Source organism: Olea europaea, chromosome 5 (assembly GCF_002742605.1).
Source record: "Olea europaea var. sylvestris chromosome 5, O_europaea_v1, whole genome shotgun sequence".
NCBI classification, from domain to species: domain Eukaryota; kingdom Viridiplantae; phylum Streptophyta; class Magnoliopsida; order Lamiales; family Oleaceae; genus Olea; species Olea europaea.
The window spans coordinates 12116-35169 of NC_036241.1; the positions used below are offsets into that span (position 1 = coordinate 12116).

Sequence of the window (23054 nt, forward strand, 5' to 3'; positions counted from 1 at the left end):
ATCCTTTTGCAACGTTCGACAAAGGTTGCAAGAGATAGCCATTTGCAACGTTTTTTAAACATTGCAAAAGGTAACTTCTGCAACGTTCAAAAAACATTGCAAAATATGGTATTTTGCAACATTCTTTAAACGTTGCAAAAAATTAAATTTTTCGCAATGTTTTTTTAACTTTGCCAAAAGTAAAATGTTTTGCAACTTTCAAAAAATGTTGTGAAAAGTAATATTGGCAACATTTATGTAAAAAATGTTGTCAAAACTCAATTTCATTAACCAATTGCAACATTTACTTATTAAAATGTTGTAATAGAACCCCTTAGCAACACTTAGCTATTGAATGTTACTTTTTATATATTGCAAATGACCATTTTTGTTGTAGTGAAAGAATAAGTTCTCTTAGAAGCCTTTTTGACTTACATTATTAAGCATGTAAGGGTGCTTAAAACCTAGTACCCCTAAAAATAATCTGATTTGGGAGTCATCACACTAAAGTCTGTTACGTGGATCATCTAGAAAGTTTAAGGGAGAGAATGCAAAAAGAAATAATCTGATTTGGGAGTCATCACACTAAAGTCTGTTACGTGGATCATCTAGAAAGTTTAAGGGAGAGAATGCAAAAAGAAAAATACTTTTGAAAATAAGAAAAAAATGAGTGCATAAAAGAAAAATAAAGCACTAAATGTCTTGATTAAGCCCAAACACTTATTTGAGAGAATTTGGCTTTTGATAAAGGATAGTTAGCCTAGTGAAGTCTTGAAGGTCGAAGCAATCAAATAATTGGAGAATTCTTGTTCATTGATGCATTGCCTCGCAACTAGTGACGTCCACTTAAACTAGAAAGCGTGAGGATAGTAATGAAAAATTTAACATTCGATTACGTGTTCGGCAAATTGTTGTTAAACGACCTCCCCGAACTATAATGTAACTCGATAATTTCTAAGTCAGCATCGACCTAATAATTGAACGATAAATCGACACTAATGAAGTGCACAAGGGATTAGAGTTCATGGCAAAATGAGACCATCACAAGGCAAAAGTTGGCAAAAGGGGCAAATGATTTCATGATGACTTTGGGTTTGCTCGTTTTTGGCAAATTACTAGTCTAATTTGATTGGAGCCGAGCCAAGGAATAAAACTCAGCGCCTTTGGCCCTGACGCAAGACCAATTTCGGGCAAAATCCATCGTTTAGGCCCTCGTTTAATCGTTTTTGCTATTTATGATAATTTTCATTTTTGCAATATCTCTTTCCATGAAATTCGGATTTAGATTTCGTTTGTTGGAGGATGATCCCGAAGATAAGTATTTTCCATCTTAGTAATTATCTCATATTTTTCATTTTTGGAAAAAAATATCTTTTTTTTTTAATTTTGTTTTCCGAATTTTCCTAGGTTTTTTCCATTTAATCAGTTGTAAGCCCTTAGAGGCAATAGTTCTTGAATTCAATAAAATCTTCCTTGAGAGTTTTCTCAATTTGTGATTGTTCATCTTCCCTATAATATTTTCGCTACGTCAGTTGGTATCAGAGCCGAAATCGTTCCTTCACCATGTCGCCAAGGAGACGTCCTGAAGCCCGTGATGCCCCGATAGAGGAGGTACATAGACGTGATGAAGTCGCACAGCTACGTTAACAAGTGGAATTGTTGACACGGCAGATTGCCGCACTTATGCCGCAGCAGCCTGCGCCTACAGGCCAACAGCTTGAGGATTCCGTTGATGAGAATCCGTTTGCACCGCTTGAACAACCATTGGATCTGCCAGTTCACCGGAGAAGGGGTGGTCAGGAGGACAACCGACGTTGGGAATCAGGATTTAAGGTGGATATTCCAGAATTTCATGGTGGGTTGAGTCCAGAGGAATTCTTGGATTGGGTGACTGCAGTGGAGGAAGTCTTGGAGTTTAAAGACGTTCCTGCCGATAAATGTGTGCCTCTCGTTGCAACGAGGCTTCGTGGGCGAGCAGCGGCGTGGTGGCAGCAGACTAAGGTGACAAGATCCAGGCTGGGGAAACCTAAGCTTGCATCGTGGGACAAATTGAAGAAACATATAAAGAAACAATTTCTGCCTTACAATTATGTGCGGACCATGTACCAACAACTGCAGAATCTGCATCAAGGTGGGAAAACGGTTAGTGACTATACCACTGATTTTTATATGTTGATTACGAGGAACGAGATGATGGAGACGGAGGAGCAGTTGGTGTCACGGTACGTGGGTGGTCTTCGTCTCCAAATACAGGATACTCTCAACATGTTTGATCCTGTGACAGTTTCTGAAGCACATCAGAGGGCAATACAGATAGAAAAGCAACAGTCCAGGAAAACTGCTAGTCCTTTCATTGCAGGGAGTTCTTCTAGTAACCCACAACAGCAGGTGGCACGTCCTGGTAATCCTGCCCAATCTGGTCCTCCTAAAATAAATTCTGCCCAACAACCAACACGTCCTGGGGCTGGTATTTGTTGTTTCGGATGCGGAGTTATAGGCCACAGGCAGTCTGAGTGCCCAAAGAATCCGCGCAGGGGACTCTTTGTTGATGAGGGAAATGACGATTATGAAAGTCCGCCTGTATTTGACGGTGAGGGCAGAGAAGAAGCAACAGAAGAGGAAGAGTTTGTGGTTGGTGATGTGGGTCAGGCACTGGTGGTGAGGAGGAGTTTCCTGACTCCTTTGGAGAATAACACTGATTGGTTGCGTAATAATATCTTTCAATCAACATGTACTGTTGGAGGGAAGGTGTGCAAATTTGTTATTGATTCTGGTAGTTGCGAGAATGTGGTGGCTGAGGAGGTCGTTAAGAAGCTGGGTTTGCAGACTGAGAAACATCCCAAACCTTACAAATTAGCCTGGCTGAAAAGAGGCAATGACGTAGAAGTGTCTCAACGTGCTAGGATCAGCTTCTCCATCGGACCTACCTACAAGGATCAGGTCTTATGTGATGTAGTAGAGATGGATGCATGTCATTTACTATTAGGGAGGCCGTGGCAGTTTGACAGGCACTCACTGCATGATGGATATACCAACACGTACAGCTTTCTGTTCGGGGGAAAGAAAATTGTGTTACTACCGGATAAGGGTTTAGTACAGATAGTTGGGAACAATGCCAATTTACTGACCAGAAAGAAGTTCGAGACAGAGATGGAGGAGTCTGGGATAGTGTATGTACTGATTGGAAAGTCGGTTGACAGTGAGCATGAAGTCCCTCTCGCAGTTTAGCCATTGTTAAAGGAGTTTCATGAAGTTTTCCCAGAAGAGCTTCCTGATGGACTACCACCACTGCGGGATATTCAGCATCAGATTGACTTGGTGCCTGGAGCTGCCCTACCTAACCGAGCGCATTACAGAATGAGCCCCACTGAGCATGAAGAGTTGCGCAGGCAAGTTGAGGAGCTTCTGGCAAAAGGACACATCAAGGAGAGTCTTAGTCCTTGTGCTGTTCCTGCTCTTCTCACACCGAAGAAGGATGGCACGTGGCGCATGTGCGTGGATAGTAGGGCAATTAATAAGATTACGGTGCGTTACGACTTTTCTATTCCCCGCCTAGATGACTTGTTGGATCAGCTTACCGGTGCTTGTGTGTTTAGCAAGCTTGATTTGAAGAGTGGGTACCATCAGATTCGGATCAGACGTAGGGATGAGTGGAAGACTGCATTTAAGACGAGGGAAGGATTGTACGAGTGGTTAGTCATGCCCTTCGGCCTCTCAAATGCGCCCAGTATATTTATGCGGGTTATGAATCAGGCTCTTCGCCCATTCATCGGTAAATTTGTTGTGGTCTACTTTGATGATATTTTAATTTATAGTGCTAATGATGATGAACATGTCCGGCACCTTCGGGAAGTTCTTTCAGTTCTTCGCAGGGATAAATTCTATGCTGCAGTGAAGAAGTGTTCCTTTCTCACTGATAGTGTGGTGTTCCTCGGTTATGTGGTGTCGAAGGTGGGGTTAGCAGTTGATACATCTAAAGTAGAGGCGATAAGTCAATGGCCACAGCCCAAAACTGTCACTGAGGTGCGGAGTTTCATGGCCTTGCTTCCTTCTATCGCAGGTTCATACCGCATTTCAGCAGCATCATGGCACCAATTACAGATTGCATGAAGGATGGTAGGTTTCAGTGGACTCACGAGGCAGAGTCATCTTTCCAATTGATTAAGCAGAAGTTGACTACTGCTCCAGTTTTGGTGCTGCCTGACTTTACCCAACCATTTGAGCTGCATTGTGATGCTTCGAAAGTGGGTATTGGTGGTGTGCTGAGTCAGAACAACCGCCCTGTTGCATATTTCAGTGAGAAGCTTTCTGGGTCGAAGTCTCGGTACAGTACTTATGATGTGGAGTTCTATGCAATAGTCCAGGCCGTTCGACATTGGCGTCACTATTTGTTCCATAAGGAGTTCATTTTGTATACGGATCATGATGCCCTTAAACACCGTGGTACTAAGGATAAGGTTTCTGCTCGACATGCCTCTTGGATTGCTTATCTACAACAATTTACTTTTGCGATCAAGCACAAGGCAGGTGCCTTTAACAAAATTGCGGATGCGTTGAGTAGGCGCCAAACGCTCCTTACAGAAATGCGAGTGGAGGTTCCAGGTTTTGACAGGGTGCGTGACTTATATGCTACTGACCCATACTTTTCCCATGTTGTCCAGAAGTTGCAGGAGGGTGTGCAGTCGAAGTTTACATGGGTTGATGGTTTTCTTTTTCATGGAAATCAGTTGTGTATTCCAGAGAGCAGTTTGAGGTTGAAGATCATTCAAAAGTTGCATAATGAGGGCCATGTGGGTCGTGACCGAACATTGCAGCTTGTTGCTGCTTCTTACTTTTGGCCATCATTGCGCAAGGATGTCAGCAAGTTTGTGGAGCGTTGTCGGGTTTGTCACTTGGCCAAGGGCAAGGCGACCAATGCGGGCTTATATATGCCCCTACCTATCCCAACCCAATCTTGGACAGATATGAGTATGGATTTCGTTGTGGGACTTCCCAGGACGCAGCGTGATTTTGATTCAATCTTCGTAGTGGTTGATCGGTTTTCAAAAATGGTACATTTCATCCCCTGCAAGAAGACTACAGATGCTGTCAATGTAGCCTTATTGTACTTTCGTGAAGTTTATCGCCTTCATGGACTGCCTACATCTATTATGTCCGATCGGGATACTCGTTTCCTCAGCCACTTTTGGCGCAGCCTATGGCGCTCCGTGAATACACGGCTGGACTTCAGCAATGCATATCATCCTCAAACAGATGGTCAAATAGAGGTTGTTAACCGTTCCTTAGGTGATTTACTACGTTGTTTGGTTGGTGATCACATTAAGTCTTGGGATCAGAAGTTGTGTCAAGCAGAATTTGCTCACAATCATGCTGTTAATCGAAGTACAGGTTTTAGTCCGTTCCAGGTGGTGTATGGCCTTGTTCCTCGTGGTCCTCTTGATCTAGTTTCAGTTTCTACTTCTGTTAAAATGCATGGTAAGGCCGAAGACTTTATTCAACAACTGCACTAGGTTCACTCACAGACTCATGATCAGCTGCAGGCTGCTGTCGCTGAATATCAGCGTGCTGCGGATCTCAAGCGCAGACATGTTGAGTTTGAGGTAGGTGACTTTATTTGGGCGGTGTTAACAAAGGATCGTGTTCCTGCTCATGAATACAACAAGCTTACCGCGAAGAAGATTGGTCCGTTGGAGGTCATTGAGAAAATCAATCCAAATGTTTACCGTTTAAAGCTGCCCAGCCATATTCGTACCTCCGACGTGTTCAATATCAAGCATTTAGTGCCATTTCATGGTGATAATTCTGGTGATGATGATGAAGCTCCTTTCCCGTCAAATTCGAGGGCGAATTTTTCCCACCCTGGGGAGAATGATGAAGTGCACAAGGGATTAGAGTTCATGGCAAAATGGGACCATCACAAGGCAAAAGTGGCAAATGATTTCATGATGACTTTGGGTTTGCTCGTTTTTGGCAAATCACTAGTCTAATTTGATTGGAGCCGAGCCAAGGAATAAAACACAGTGCCTTTGGCCCTGACGCAAGACCAATTTCGGGCAAAATCCATCGTTTAGGCCCTCGTTTAATTGTTTTTGCTATTTATGATAATTTTCATTTTTGCAATATCTCTTCCCATGAAATTCGGATTTAGATTTCGTTTGTTGGAGGATGATCCCGAAGATAAGTATTTTTCATCTTTGTAATTATCTCATATTTTCCATTTTTGGAAAAAAATATCTTTATTTTATTTTATTTTTTGATTTTTCCTAGGTTTTTTCTATTTAATCAGTTGTAAGCCCTTAGAGGCAGTAGTTCTTGAATTCAATAAAATCTTCTTTGAGAGTTTTCTCAATTTGTGATTGTTCATCTACCCTATAATATTTTCGCTACGTCAGACACCAAAGTGAAAAGACCCGACCAAAAGCTATTCTGGCCATTTTAAGCAGCCTAATTTTAATTAGAGCTGCTCATGGGCCATTTCTCTTACTTGGACGACTAATATTGAGCAACACACTTAGTTATCCAATTATATCCATAATGGCCTCAAACCCTCACTGTATCGTATCTAATACCTATACATTCTTGGGGTACCCATCCTTTTGGTCATGAATTTATCACCTTTCTTTCCTCACTATTTAAAATCGGTGGCTCTCTTTGTGATTCTTCCTTATCGTTTTTCTGCATTGTCCTCATGGTTACCTCTCATCTTTGTGATTATACTTTTCATTATACATCCTAAGTGGGTGAACAAAAGATCAACCGTGTACGAAAAGGTAGTTTGAGGGATTTTGGTGATTTTCATATTAGTGTTGATTGGAGGAGAAATTGAGCCTTGTGGCCATCATCTTCCACTCAACATCTGGTACAAGAGCACCGTGGGGGGTTTTTCGGCCAGAAATCGACAAAAAAGGGCAAGATCATGCGATTTTCTTGAATGGGTCGAACTTGAAAACCCCAATTCCGACCAAACCAGTGATCGACCGGAAAAACTAAGCCCATTCTTGGATTCAGCAGGTGGAGGCCCCACTCCCTGAGTGGCAAGTGGCGACGGTGGTGTGTCACAGTGAATTTGGAGAAGCTCTCTTCGGGCACGTTGCTCAATTTATTTTTTTTGAATTTACTGATATTGTTAGTTTCGTGTTTTAGTTTATATAGAAAACTTTGGATGATTTTGTCCATTGATGCTTGTTCCACGATCATTAGTCAATTACATTGGAATATTTGCTGAATCTTTAGGGCGAATAGTGGTGGCCCTAAAGCAGGAGATTCGCATATCTCAATTTTACGGACTTCAGACATGTCCGCTTTGGTAAAGAACTTATCTTGGTTAAATTTATGTACTAGTGCATCATCGTCTGAGGTGAAAATAGGATTTGGGGTTACCATATAGGGTAACTATTACTTGTGCTAGAAATTTGGAATTACTTACTCTTACTTGATTGAAGTATTTGTTTATTTTTGATAAAATCCATTTATTGTCTTCATGGTATAGTCCGTAAGGAATTGCTATGGTTGAAATACATTTTTTTGACAATCTTTGTTGTTGCCTCATTAATTTTCGTTAAAGCACATAGACCCTACCCGTTTCAAGCATTTCCTTAATCTAAGATCGCGAATCTTATGAAACCTTAGAAATTTAAAACAGTGTATTTTATCTGTGATCCTAGGACTACTTTGTGTGGCTTGATTGTGATTTTGTGCATTTCTGAATTGATTTTACACTTGTTCATACTTCAATCATTTTACATTTGTTTGACGCTTTTTGAAAAAAGCTGGTAAACTGAAAACCACAAAAGAACTTTGGAAAAAATTAGAGGATTTATATTTGCTCAAATCTACTCCAAACAAACTTTACTTGGGCATTTTTTAGTTTTAAAAATGGATCTTTCAAAGGATTTTGATGACAATTTAGACGTGTTTAACAAACTTGTCCAAGATATCGTTAACTGTGAACAGACGATGTCGAAAACTAATGTGTATTTTACTCATACTTTAGACACCATCTAAGTTTGATATTTAGCTAATTTCTATGAGGTTTAGAGTATTTTAATGTGTGTTTTGATGTTGTGAGATAGGTTGATGGAATTGAAGAAAATAAGTAAAAGTTGGCAAAATTATAAAAAAGAGCCAAATTGTACAAGATCCGAAGTTCGAAAACTAAAGTGTAAATATTCAAAAGTTGTGTCGAACCTCACAATGAAAATTCAAGAGTTCTAGGAGTCAATTGGATGAAGAAAAAATTCGAAGGGATGAAATATAGTCAAAGTATGATTACACATCAATTTTCAACCTAAAAAAATTGTGCTCTAGATTTTTAGTCTCATGCTGAGACCCATTTTTGATATAGCAAACATTCAAATTGGAAATTGATATCTGAAGCAGAGTCGAATCCCTCTGCATTAGCTTTTGAACGCATTTTGAATTGCCTCAATTGGATATCGAAAGATAAGGTTATGAGAAAATATTGAAAACTATACAGTGCAATTGAAGCTGCCGCGAGCGCCCAGGCGCTATTCCTCAGTGCCTAGGCACCACATTACTAATTTTTTCTTGAAAGCCAGTGCCAATCGCAGCGCCTGGGCGCCGTGTACAATTAGGGTTGTCCAAGTTTGATTCATTTTTTAAAAGTCCAATTTCAATCCAAGTCTTCCAAAGACTTCAAGAAGGCATAAATACAAATCTAGAGGCTACTTTTGACGTTAGAATTCCACACATTGAGAGGATGAGAATTCGACTTGAGAATCAAAGAAGCAATTCAACAGAGGAAAACATCAAAAAATTCACCGTTTGAAGCATTGATTGAAAAAGAAGAAGATTTTGGTGCAAGATTGATTTCTTTTTCTATATCTTTCATCAAAATCTGATGATGTATTTATTAACAACTTCTTGTTTTTCTTCCACTGTTATGAACAACTAAATTTAATATTAGGATGAACAATGTAACCTATTTGAGATCCCTCATACCTTTTATTCAAGATTTTTTTTTCATTTATCTTTCATGTGTTGATTTTGCTATGAGTTTAATGCATTGAATTACTTGATCACTAATTTGATGATTTCTTAAATCTTTGACAAATCGAGAGGTGAGTTTACGATTTAGACCATATAGTAAAATTCAGTAAATTGGAATAATATGTAGAGATGCCTGTACTGACTATTGTGATCATGCATGAATTCTTAGAACGTTTTCATTCATAGAGAGTTGAGATTGAATTAGTTAAATGGGTTCAATGAAAATTCGAGAAGAGTAAATCGAAGACAATAGAAAAATTCGATCGAACACTACATTAGATTTTGAATATTGATTTAAGACTTAAAGGCGATAAATAGGTCAATTGGTCTATCCTAATAGCCATTCATTATTTAATTTCTATATCAATCTTGTATACACCACATTTTTAAGTTTTTAGATTAAAAATCACAACATACAAACCTTTGCTTGCTTTGTCGAATAGTAGTTAGAAAAAAATTAGATTAAGTGCGAAGGTATGACCCCGTTAAAATGATAATCCGGACTCAAAGGTCCATCAAATTACTTATGTGATATCGCACACTTGCGATAGAAAAAATATAATGGAAACTTATAAAGCTATAATTCTACTTAATTCCATGCCTAATACTTAACAAAAAAATTTAAAATGTAATCAAGTATGGTAAGGACATTTCCATGCCTAAAATTGTCATCGACTCTGTTAGAAGTAATGAGATGGAGATTAAAGTTGAAAATATGATAGGAAAGATGGTGAGATTCACATGATAAGGGGTAGAACTCAGTTTAGATAAAGCAATCATGAAGGGTTCCATAGTGGTAGCGAGTCATGTAGTGATGGAAGTAAAAAAAGAAGGACAATAGTAGGTTTAGATCAAAATTTAGGACTAAGGTTAAAAAATTATATGGTTGTGGAAACACGGGATATTTTATAAAAGACTGCTATAAAGAAAAAGATAAGCTGAAGGGAAAAGAGAGATGAAGTAAATGTATTTTCTTCCCATTTCCAATGTTGATGAGGGTGAAGTGTATATGATTACAAGTCCTATTGCTTATCCTGCTGAATTGAATCTAACTGTCAATTCTCATTTGCATGAGTGGGTACTTGATTATGGTACATCTTTTCATATAACTTCACAAAAAGATTGGTTTTGCAAAAATCAAATGATGGGCTTGTTGTATTATGTAACAATTCTACTTATACTGTTTATGGGACTGATGACATTACCTTAAAGTTTGACACTGGTTTTTTGTATACTTTAAAAGTTGTTAGATATATTTTCTGAACTGTCTAGGAACCTAATTTTAGTAGGGAGACCTAAAAAAATTGACTTCATCGATAAAATTGGAAATAGAGTTTTAAAATTGGTTAAGGGTACTCTTATTTCCATTAAGGGAACTAGGAGAAGTGATATTTATATCACTATTAGAGAAGTGATAAGAAGTTTAAATTTCCTTATCTCTTCTACCAGGACCGATCACATACATAAATGGCACAATAGATTGCACATAAAGGCATTAAGGATCTTGAACTCCTTAATGAAAATGGTGTTTTTGTTAATTATATATCTGATTTGTCTTTCTGTAATCACTATATGCTTGGTAAATATCATAGATCTTCATTGTCCATGAGTGTTCATAAAACTAAAGGCATGCTTGAATATGTGCATTCAAACTTGTGGGATCCTGCTAGTAATCCCACCTCGGGTGGAAATAAGTATTTCTTGTTTATCATTGATGATTACATGAGAAAATGTGAGTTTATCTTTTAAAAAATAAGTCAGATACTTTTAATATTTTTAATAATTGAAAAAGACAAGTAGAAAATCAAACTGGCAAGAGAATTAAATATTTGAGAGCAGATAGTGGCCTAAAATTTTGTAATATTGAATTTAATAGTATGTACAAAGAAAATGGATTAACAAGGTATAAGACTATTCCTTACATTCCTCAACAAAATGGGGTAAATGAGAGGATGAATAGAATTATGCTTAATAAAGTATATTGCATGATGTTAAATTCTGGTGTTCCAAAATCGTTTTGGGGTGAAATTGTTATAACGGCTTGTTATTTGATTTATTTGACTCCATCTACTGCATGAATGGTGATACTCTTAATGAAAAATGGTCTGGTAAACTAAGTGATTATTCTATGCTTAAAACTTTTGACTGTGCTTTTTTTTCTCATTAAAGTGAGGGACAGCTTAAACCTAGGGCTAGAAACTTTGATTTTCTAGGTTACCCTGAGGGTGTTAAAGGTTACAGATTATGGGATAGAAGACAAAATGGGAGTTAAGATTATTATGTATGGAGATGTCACGTTCAAGTGCCTCGCCTTAAGACTGAATCTGAACCTCTGAGTGAAGAAGAGAAAGGTGAAGAGAGAGATCAGTTGAAGGTAGAGTTAGGAAAACTTAGCACATCTATATCTGCCACCTGTAATGAGGTGGAGAGTCAGGTTCAACAACCAAAAGTAGAGATTAGAAGAGCATCTCGAGGAAGAGAACCCTCTAGAGGATTATAATTTAGCTAGAGATAGAGAGAGAACACAATCAAAGGCCCCAACAAGATTTGGATATAAGTTCGAGTTAGCTTTTGTTCATGCTAGCTATGAGGAGCTAATTGACAGAGAGCCAAACACCTTTGATGAAGCGATGAGAAGTGAACAATTAGAATAATGGTTTAAAGCAATGAAAGACAAGATGAGCTCCTTAGAAAAGAATCAAACTTGGAAATTAGTATCTATACCTAGGAATAAATCTACAGTTGATTGTAAGTGGGTTTTTAAGGTTAATGAAGTTATTAGTGAATCTGATCTCTTAAAATTTAAAGCTAGGTTAGTGGCCAAGGAATACACAAAGAATGAGGGTGTTGATTTTTTGATCTGTTTTTAAGTATATTACTATTAGGGTTATGCTTGCATTAGTTACACATTTGGACTAGGAACATGAACAATTTGATTTAAAAGCTATTTTTTTACATGGTGAACTTGATGAGTAAATCTTTATGAATCAACCGAAAGATTTTAAAGATAAACTAAAACTTGATTATATGTGTTTCTTGAAAAGATCCATACACGGCTTAAAGCAATCATGTAGACAATGGTATAAAAGGTTTGATTCTTTGTATTCACTATAGGCTTTCAAAGAAGTAAGTTTGACCATTGCCTGTATTTCCAATATGATGATGCCAAAACTGACATGTGTTCTTTTTGCTATATGTGGATGATATGTTCTTAATTTGTTCATCACTTAAATGGATAAGTAAGAAAAAAATAAAGTTGAATGATGAATTTGACATGAAAAATCTAGGTAATGCAAAGAGAGTCCTAGGTTTTGAAATCGAAAGAGATAGGTCAAATTCTACTTTGTTTCTACATTAGTCGTCTTATGTTTCAAAAGTGTTGAAAAGATTTAATATACATGAGTGCAAACCTGTTACATTACTTTTAGCTAATCTTTTGTATTATCTAAAGATCAGGCTCCATGTAATGAAAAAGTAATAGAATACATGAGTAGAATTCCATACTCTAATTTGATTGGCTCTATCATGTACCTAATGGTTGCACCAGGCCAGATTTGGTCTTTGCAGTTAATACTCTTAGTAGGTATATGTCTAATCTGGGTCATAAGCATTGGGAAGCCTTAAAATGGATGTTAACGTATTTAAAGGGAACTAGTAATGTAGGTCTAAAGTTTGGTGCTAATGAAGAAGGTGTGAAATTGAAAGGTTTTGTAGATGCAGATTGTGCAGGGGATAGAGAAAATAGAAAATCCATTTCTTTCTATGTGTTTACTTTTTTTAACTCTTTCGTTAATTGGAAGTCACAATTATAACACATGGTTCCTTTATCCACAACCAAATTAGACTAAATTGCTACCACCGAAGCAATTAAAGAAGCTTTGAGGTTTAGAAGTTTGCTTCATGAATTTTGCGTTTTGAATGACTATGTGGTAGTTTATTGGATAGACAATCTTCCATACAATGACTATGTTGTAGTTTATTCGATAGTCAATCTTTCATACACCTATGTAAAAATCCTGTCTTTCACGAACACACCAAGCACATTAATGCTAGACTACATTTTATCAGAGACATTGTGTCACAAAAAGTGGTAAGCCTTAAAAAGATATATACACAGTATAATCTTTAGGACATGGGCATTAAGGTGCTATTGTTGGTGAAGTTTAGAAGTTGCATGGTTCTTCTAAATATTGGTAGAGGTAATTCATTTCCAATTTTATCGATTCCCTATATTAGAAGTATTAGTAACAGGTGATAATATTTTCTTCGCAGGTCCTTTAACACCAAGGTAGAGGTTTGTTAGGTAAATTATTGTCAAACGACCTTTCTGGGCTATGATATAACTTGGTAATTTCTCAGTTAGCATCGACCTAATGATTGAATGATAAATAGACACCAAAGTCAAAAGACTCAACCCAAAAACTGTTCAGACCATTTGAAGTAGCCTAAATTTGAGCTGCTCATAGCCTAGTTCACTGATTTGAATGGCTAATATTGGGTAATCCACTTAATTGCCCACTTATATGCATAATGGGCTCGACCCATCACAATACCCTAATTAATACCTATATATTATTAGGGTACCCGTCTTTTTGGTCATATGAATTCATCTCCTTTCTATTCTCACTATTTGTGAAATCGACAGATCTCTCTATAATTCTTCTTTATTGTTTTCTTCACTACCTCGGTGGTTACCTCTCATCTTTCTGATTATACTTTTCATTGCACATCCTAAGTGGGTAAACAAAAGAGCAACTGTGAGTGAAAATATGGTTTGAGGGATTTTGGGTGATATTTATATTGGTGTTGATTGGATGAGAAATTGAGCTTTGGTAGTTATCATCTTCAACTCAACATTATGTAATGGGAACGAGCAAAAAGAAGAAAATTGATGGTGTATGAATCATATGAGAGATGAATGGATATATTTAACCACAGGGGATCGAGATTTGAAATAACTTGTGGATTCATGGTTGACTATTTAATTCTTCATACATACACATTGATTTTGCACTGAAATAGTGGATATTGGTTTATTATTGTGATTTTGAAGCATGTCTTGGAATTAACACTAAAATCTTGAATCATGAGGCAAAAAACTAGATTGTCTAACTAAATATTTTTGCATGCTTGTGTGTTTATTGTCATTTAGGTCATAGTTGTATTCGTGGACAAACAAATGTTTAATTTTGGGGAGTTTTTGATAAATGTATTTTATAAACTTGTTCACAACCTAAAATGGTGATAATTAGCTATCTTTTCTTGAAAAATATCATAAATTATTTTAATTTGTATTAAATATGTAGAACTTAACAGTTGAACAAGAATTTGGAAAAAACAAAGGGAAGATCCCGAAAAAGAGTGAAAGCTAGAAGATGGAGACCAAGTTGCAACAATTTAATAGTTGAATTGGATCTTGAATCGAAGATTGAAGATGCAAGTGATTCAAAAACGAGCAGGGATGATCATTTGACTCAAAAATCAGAGCCCCACATTGCCCACCCCAAGTACATTAGTCCGATTTTCCAAAATTATCCTAAATTTTATAGAAAAAGTAAAAATATAAAAACAATACACGGGGATTCTCTCTCACCCGATGTCATTCCTAGAAATAAAGTTCGTATTCATGGGTAGAAAGCCCAGAACCCCTGGCCCATGACAATTTTAAGGCAAGAAAAAAAATTTGTAAGGAATACTTTTTTTTCTTTGTATCAAATCAGTAGAATTTTTTTTTATTCCCCATTGCTCTGCCGTTGTTCTTATTGATGGAAAAATGGGAAATTTTCCTTTATTCTCCTATAGATAGAGTACAATATGTAGTAACCAAATCTTTCTATGCTAATGGGTTTTTTACTTCTTGAATAGAAAGATGTAAGCTTAGTTGGGCTGCGCAACTTAAAATGGGGAGTTCTTTAAATTTCATTCATGCACTAGTAGCCATCTAACGTGGATCTTTTTTTAACGAAAAATCGATATTTTATTTGATCATATCTCCACGAATAGTTGGTGCCATAAGTAACAAAATACAGAATATCCAAGAAATAGACAAATTAGCTAATAAAGCAACTGAGGCTAATTTGTTACCTTTATAGGACATATAGCAACAAGAGACACTATATCGCAATATCAAGCAACAAATCCACCTTTGTGGATGGCAAAAGAAAAATATGAAGACAAGCACTAGACATTATATAGGGAGTTAGTTTCTATTAAAGATAGCTGGAAACGATTTTTCTTTGCGCATAGGAGCCTGACTTGTAATGCCACCCTTTAGCATTTGTAAATGAAAATTGACCAGCAAACTTTTTGCAAAGGCCTTTATAACCACCACATCGTGTCCCCAAATCACACCTCCAGTTCCAATCCATTCCTTCCTAATTTGCATCGTTGCGTCACTTTTAGTTTGATCCACAAATCGGTGGCCTAACTCAGCACTTCCCTCGTTCACATTCCCGCCATCCCTTACCCTTACCCTTACCCTCACCCTCACTCTCCACTTCTGCTCCTCAACACTCCCTCATGCACACATCTAACAGTTTCCTCAAAGCAAGACATGTTCGGTCAGTTATCTCATGGAATATGGAATACCCCATTTCTTTCTACCCATAGTACCCACAACAAGTAGCAAATTTGACACAGATCCTGCACATCACATAAAATACTTTGTATAGACGTAGACATGTAGTTTTGTAATCCTTGACTAAGGTCAACTATACAATGGTGGCTAGACCTTACTCATGTTAATTGTTACAATTGCATTGAATAGAACTGGCCGTTAAATTTGACTTGCAAATGGACTCAAATATGTGTTTTATTACTTTTTTACTTTTAATACTCACTTATATTTGTTTTAGTTGTGTGAAGATATAATGGAACACATAACTTGTTAATGTTTAATAGTGTATTTATTTATAAAATGACTTTTGCATGAATGTTTTATGAGTCGATAGTTCCACAACCTGGTATTCTACTAGTATCTTCGACTCTCCTATTCTTTGTTTTCTCTTAAGCTTCCCCGTTTGGTGCTTCATAGAAGTGACAGTCTGAATTTTATCTGAATTGCTCAACTTTTTGAACAAAAATGGTTGGATTAGCCTCTTTCCTTGCCACGATGAATTCCATTTCATTTGAGTTTTCTATTCTGAAATTCCTTTTTCCAATTTACCACCGAGGAAGTTACTATAATTTTCAAATTCATAGCTAGTGAAGTAGTAATTAAGTTATTGCTACTTATTCTAAATGTTGTTTTATAAGTAAATTTCACATAAATCGTATATTTACAAAAATATGTGGGCGTTTACCAATTATTCAAGCATACTCTTATTCGATGATTATCATTTTCACTCTGAAAAGCTCAAAGTTGACCCAAAGGAACATTTATTAATTAAGAAATAATTTTGCAAATCACTTGTCAATATATGAAAAAATACAATGACAAAAGATTTTGTAAGATACCTTGTTAATTTATAAAATGATTAGGAATGACAACAAGGTGACATAGGGTTGCCCTCCTTATCTCCTACCTTGATGGGATCAGGGACAAGCCGAGGGAGGGATAGAGATTAAATTGTTCTCATCTACTCTCTCATTCACTTATTTTACAATACTATTTATTTTCAATACAATTTAAATTATGTTAATTTCCCCTATAATCACTAAACATAAGTTGGTGTCTTCGATTGCTCACTACACTTTTAGATGTCAAGTTCTGGTTATTAATCTTTTTAAACTGTTGGACATTAATCACTGGACTCACTTTTGTTTTGTACCTCTAACGAAATAACAGAAGTGACATGCGCCCCATCACCAAAATGATGTTTTTTTTTTAAATATCTTATTTTATTCCATATGTAGAAGATCACGCGGCATTAATGACCTCGGTGATATGAAAATATGTTATCCTTTCAATATTCTATGAAACTCGAAAACACAAACAAGCATCTCATTAAGTAGACACATTCAAACATATTAAACTCATAATGAATTGTAATATAATTCCAAAACACCCGAATTTTTACTTCTTCCATTCAATATGACAACTATAATAAACTTAACAATTACAACAGTGAAATAATTTAAGAAAATATTTAGTTTGGAAAGAATTTTCTAAACATATAATAATACAATATGTTTTTTTTATGACCGTGGGTGTTCTAGCTAGTTTACGCACACCTCAACTATTCTCACGGGGTCCTAAAGTTTACAGTCGAATACTCACCCTAGTGACCCTAAGGGGATTCAAACTGGATAACACAAACATTAAATAGACAAAAATAAACAAAGCCCATGTTTCCATATCATCGTGACGTTACGTTGAAAAAATTAGTGACCAAAACTTGATCAATTTAAAATATAGTAAGCATTCAAAGATATTTGTCAAAGTATAGCAAGCAATAAAAAGTACCTTCCTTATATGAATTGTCCCTCTTCCTTGATTGGACTTTAAAAATGATGGCACGCCATCTAAGAAATTCGCCTGCTAGGCCAGCTATTAAGTTAGAGGCTTGAAAAGAAAGGGGTTTCAAGGAATGATATCCGACATCTTAAAGTGTAGTAAGTAATTGAAGATGTCGACCTAAGTTTAGTCATTATTGGGACAATTAACTCAATTATATTTAATAATAACATAAAAGTAAACTAAAAAAAAAAAAAATTGGGACATTTTCATTCTCTATTTTCCCTTCACAACATGGTGATATCATGGAATAGGAAGGCCGCTACACCATTTTAGTTGCCGAAGACCATGCGTTCCACTTTAACTCAAATGAATAGTGCCAAGTTTTGAAGAGTTTTGATCATGATCGATGATCATGTTCTACACTCAAACGGCCCAAGTTATTTTGCTTTTCCAAAAATGATTTCACCTAAAGTCGGTAGCACGATTTTAATAGATAACGATGTAGCATAAAGACTGGAGTAACTATACTTCTTCTTTTTTCCTTTTTTTTTCCAAAAATCTCTACTAAAACAAGCTTATATCTTCTTTCAATCTCCAATTTTGAGATTTTCCTCAAAAATTCCTGAAATAGTGGTGAAACAATACCTCCTTATCTACTTGGTGGCATTTAGCGTTTCTGCTACTCCAACGGGCGTGTGTTATCTGAAAAATGAGGGCGGGGCTTTCTCTCCTATTTTACCTCCTGCAAGAGAATCGGTATGGTATGTTAGGAAAAACGACTGACAAAATTCAAATGGCTAAAAATGTTCTCACCCTTACCTTTGTCACCTTCGAGGGTATTTATAAACGCTGGAAGCCAGGTAAATGTCGGGTGATCGTGGTGCCACGTGTTCCACATCACCTTTCCCACTACCCCCATGTTCTAAGTGAGGGGTCTTCAACTTCCCTCCCGGAGGTTGCACCGGTGATAATCGTCATGGAACCTTATCAATTCATCAGAGATTTTTATGGCTAAGTGTCGGGATGGCCGCGTAGTTAACTCTGTGCCGATTGACGATCTCATGTAGAGGTAGAGCGTCCATGGGGGGTCGTCGATCTCGCGTAAAGGTAGAGCGCCCATGGGAGGTCGACGGCCTTGCATTGGCGTGTAGTGGCCTACCTTGCTCATCATCGACAGTGGTTTTCTATGCTAATTTATATCATTAGCCCCTACCCCTTGTCGATGTTTTTGGGCAAGGGACAGCAACTTTTCTTATTCGGGATTTTTCATATACTGCGCTCCTTGCATATAATTAGTTCACGTAAGTGAGTCAAGCAGTATAATTAAAGTTGGGCAGCTATTTCACTATACACCAATGGGCTTAACCTTGGAGGGAATTTTCCCCCTAAAAAAATTGAATCTCTTTGCCTATAAAAGGAGGTGGTCTCCCTTTTGTGAATCATTTTCACTCCTTCCCAACACTTTAGTTTTTCTCTCCTCCAAGGTAACTCTCTTCCTCCTTCCTTTATCCCAATATTTTATTTTGAATTTTTCTCTCCTCCTTTTTTATTTCTCTCTTCTTTTTTTTTTTTTTTTTGCGCTGTGCGGAGTTTTTTTTTTTTTTTTTTTTTTTTTTTGCCATGTACAAGACTATTCTCACTCTCTCTTCCAATGAAAGTAGTGATGGAGGGCGTAGTGGGTCGACCACTCCGTTGTTGGAGGGGTCGATTGACGTCGGTGGAAGTCCAACTGGACCAACCTTATTGATCGTGCATCGACCAGCCCCCCCGGTTGGTCGACGTTCAACCAGCATCGAGGCTAGTTGAGTGTCTGCCAGCCAAAAGGCTAGCCGACCTTCGACCTTCCCTGGGCTGGTTGACCACCCCATCTTTTGGCTAAGCCCGTTAGTGATTCATCCCCTTTGTCCGATGGATCCCCTTGTGACTCTGATAGTCGAACTCCCCTAAGAGACACATTGGCTCTACCAAGTTTCCAAACCAAAAAATTAGAAATTGGGCAAGATCCAACTGGTGAGATTGTCCCTCTTGAGATCCCAAAAGGTTATAGTCTCTACAATTCCTCACTTAAGTTGGAAATATGCCTTGGTAGGTATGATCGGATCGATGATTATGTCTGTAGAGCCCCCAGTCAGAAAGAAAGACTCCCCGGGTCCGACCCTCGCGAAATAGCTATGTACAAGAACATTATGGATGGTGGTTTCCGATTCCATATTCATCCTTTTTTGTGTCGATTTTTAAAGAATTCCACCTCACTCATAGTCAAATAAATCCCAACGCATGGAGAAATACTTCTTATATGTTTGTCTTAGAAGAAGAATTTCACTTTCTATAGACCTCTTTAGGTGTGTCTTCAAGATGCACGAACTAACTTAGTGCAATGCGTTTGTCTTTTTCACCACTAGGGTCCCTTTGCACTTTCCTAAGTTTAGGAATTCAAACAGTGAGTGAAAATCCCGGTTCTTCTTTGCCTAGACTTCAGTAGGTCGGTTCTCTTTTAATACTGATGTGATCTGGAGAAGTTTTATTTTGGTCCAATTTTTTTATTTTTGGTGAGTTAGATATTTTAGGACTCTATTTCTGGTTTTACTAGATTTCTAGGTATTTTAGAATTTTATTGCATTTAAACATTATTATAGGTTGTTAGTTTAAATAGATTTATTTTTCTACATTGTAATAAAAAAAAAGACTTTTGGGATTAAATTGATGGAGATTTTCTCTGGAGGCTTTATGCTTCAAAAATTATCATACTTATCGTGATGATGTCTCGTGGCATTCAACCGTCAAAGTGAGATTCATGGGTTGTGTAATCACGGGGTCAAGGTATTCTTATAATTGCTTTGGTTTCTTGGTTCATTTAATTTTCGGGTCGATCTTTAAATTATTCGGGTTAGATTCATTAAATTATGTATTTAAAAGGTCTACATGTCTTATTCACTGTGTGGGTTGTTTAATCCATCATTTTTTAGTCAAAATCCATAAACCTTATTGTTTGGAACTTTCTAGGATCCGATTTTATTCTTCTGCGAGTCCTGTAGTGTTCGTTGCTACGTGGGTTCGCATCAGGTGGTATCAGAGCTTGTGCTTCAACAAATCAAAGTTACATCCCTTTTGAGTCATTGTTCGTTTGTTTTTCTTCATGTTATTCGTGTTTTTCATTAGTTTTGAGTCTTAGATCTTAAATTTTAGGTATGTGTTTGTGTTTTTCTAATAAAAAAAACTTTTTTTTACTGTTCACGGGTCTATTAAAATTTTTTTTACTGTTCATTCCATATGGTATAAAAAAATTATTTATCCCAAAATTTCCCGACAATTCCTTTGAGTCCAATTCAAATTTGTCTTGAGTCTTCAGGGTCAGAAAATCTCACTTGGTTTGAATTCTGTGAGAATAACTACTGGTTGAGTTTTGATTGTTCTTGAAGCGCTTTGAAGAAAGTTTGAGTGGTAAAAGGCTGACTAGTGAGAACACTAGAAGGAAAAAAGCCAAATTTGTGTGATTTCGAGTGAAATTTGTGAGGCAGAAAATCAATTGAGGGTTAAAAAAAATGTTGAAAAGAATGATGAGGCGGTTTGAGATGATGATTGAGAATATGGAAAATAAGATGGATAGGATTGATTCGAAGTTGGCTAAGTTGCATAGGGATCAATGTGATAAGGTGCAAAATGTTAGGAGACGGAAGTCTAGATTAAAATGTGTGATGCATATGGCTATGGTTGTGGTATTGATGATGTACGAGGATTGAGGAATAAATATGATAGGTTCGAAGGAAGGGATATGAGAGATCGGCGTGAACGGGAATTTAGGGAGATGCCTAGGAAATATTATGGAGATTATACAATCAAGAAGAAAATGTCATTTGCTAAGTGTGAGGATAGTACATCAAGTAAGAGTGTTGGGTTGGATTATAAACAAGAATTCTCCGAGATTCTCGACATTCTTAGGTCTCAAATTAATCATCCGAAGGAACGGAAGGAGCAAAAGAGTAAAAGAGAAATTAGTGGGGTGGTTGATTGTGAGAAAAAAGAAGATGAGCCACAAGAAAGTGAAAGGGGCGAAGTGGTTAAAATAGAAGTGGAGTCACGAGATGAAAATGAAGTAGAGTCCTTGGAGATCGAAAAGGAGTTGGGAGTGAACTTGCATAAAGAGGAGGTTAAAATTGAGGAGGCATTGGCGAACACTAACATTTCCCTCCCTATTTTTGCTAATTCTATTTTGCAGGTTGACGAAGATTCGATTCCAGAAATTAATCCGATTGGAATCCCTTATAATCAGGGCAATAATTACCAAATGGTGGATACAATTCAATAACAACCACATCCTAGTTTGGACATCACTATATTATCGAAGATTGATTTTGTTATCCCTGAGGAGACGAAGGAATTTCAAAAGTAACGAAAGGAATTAATATACAAGGAGTTGAGCTACAAAGTTGATATGTCAAGAAACATGCATCCAGTGGAAGTAATATTGTCACCATCGCCTAGGCCGAGTAAAGCATGGAAAATCAACGGTGATTTATCAACTGAAATCATTCTTGGAGCATCACACAATGACAAAAAGAAACTGTCAAAGCGTATACACTTTGATATGTGTAAGGGTGATTGGGTTTACATTCAAAAGATGAGAGTTCGAGGTCAAAAGAGGTCCAAATTGAATCCGAGAGGTGATGGGTCATTTCATGTGACCAATTATTTTGATAATTTGTGACTGACAAATGAGTTGTAACCAATAAAAATTTTGATTTTGTCATCAATCAATGAATTGTGACCTATGAAATTTTTTATTTGTGATCGACAAATGAGTTATGACCAATAAAAATTTTGATTTTGTAATCGATCAATGAATTGTGACTTATGAAAATTCTGATTTGTGACCGACAAATGAACTGTGAGTAATAAAAATTTTGATTTTGTGACCGATCAATGAATTGTAACCTATGAAATTTTTGATTTGCGACCGACAAATAATTTGTAACCTATAGAATTTTCAATTTGTGATTTAGAAATAATTTGTAACCAATTAATTTGATAAGTTGTGACCAAATTATATAAATTTGTGACCTTAATATGTTTAATTAATAAAATATATTTTTAATCAATTATTTCATAAATAAATTTTAATAATATTTGAATTTTGAAATTGTAAACCTTTTTTCTTAGTTTTGAAATAGGCTATAAATAAACTCTTAGAAATGAATTCTTCCCTTTTTTAAAACAAGTTGTTGAGCCTGATGGTTTGGTCATCAATGAAAAGTACTATGAATATTAAATTGAAGGTTTAACAACATGTGTTTTCTTTTGAGTATAGTTATATGTATCAAAAGTAATTTCGTTAACAAGCACTTTGTCATCTACTCTATTTTTCTATCCAATAAAGTCATTTAAATTTACATTAGAAAAATGTCAGTAACAATAATCGAATTTTAGATGGAACGGTTACCAATGAATAAATTATTTTTATGAAACTTGAGTGATTAAAATGGTACCAGAAAATTAAAATAATAATAAATTTAGTGACGAAAATAGTATTCTGGCTAACTTCAGTGACCTCAATTAATTTTTAACCTTTGATGGATTTTAACATTTGGGCCAGTTTTATTACAGATTATAAAGGCCCATATTATGATTTTGAATTGACTTGGCGTGTATCAATAACTGAAACCCCTACATG

The 23054-nt window shown here is 36.5% G+C and overlaps 1 protein-coding gene across 1 annotated transcript; it reads left to right on the plus strand.

Annotated features, from left to right (window-relative positions):
* The first annotated feature begins 1542 nt into the window (after positions 1–1542).
* Positions 1543–4089, plus strand: LOC111394873 (uncharacterized protein K02A2.6-like). The gene is made up of 3 exons (XM_023020922.1): positions 1543–1590; positions 1651–3153; positions 3208–4089. The coding sequence occupies exons 1-3, from the start codon at positions 1543–1545 to the stop codon at positions 4087–4089; spliced, it is 2433 nt and encodes an 810-aa protein (XP_022876690.1).
* The last annotated feature ends 18965 nt before the right edge of the window (positions 4090–23054 follow it).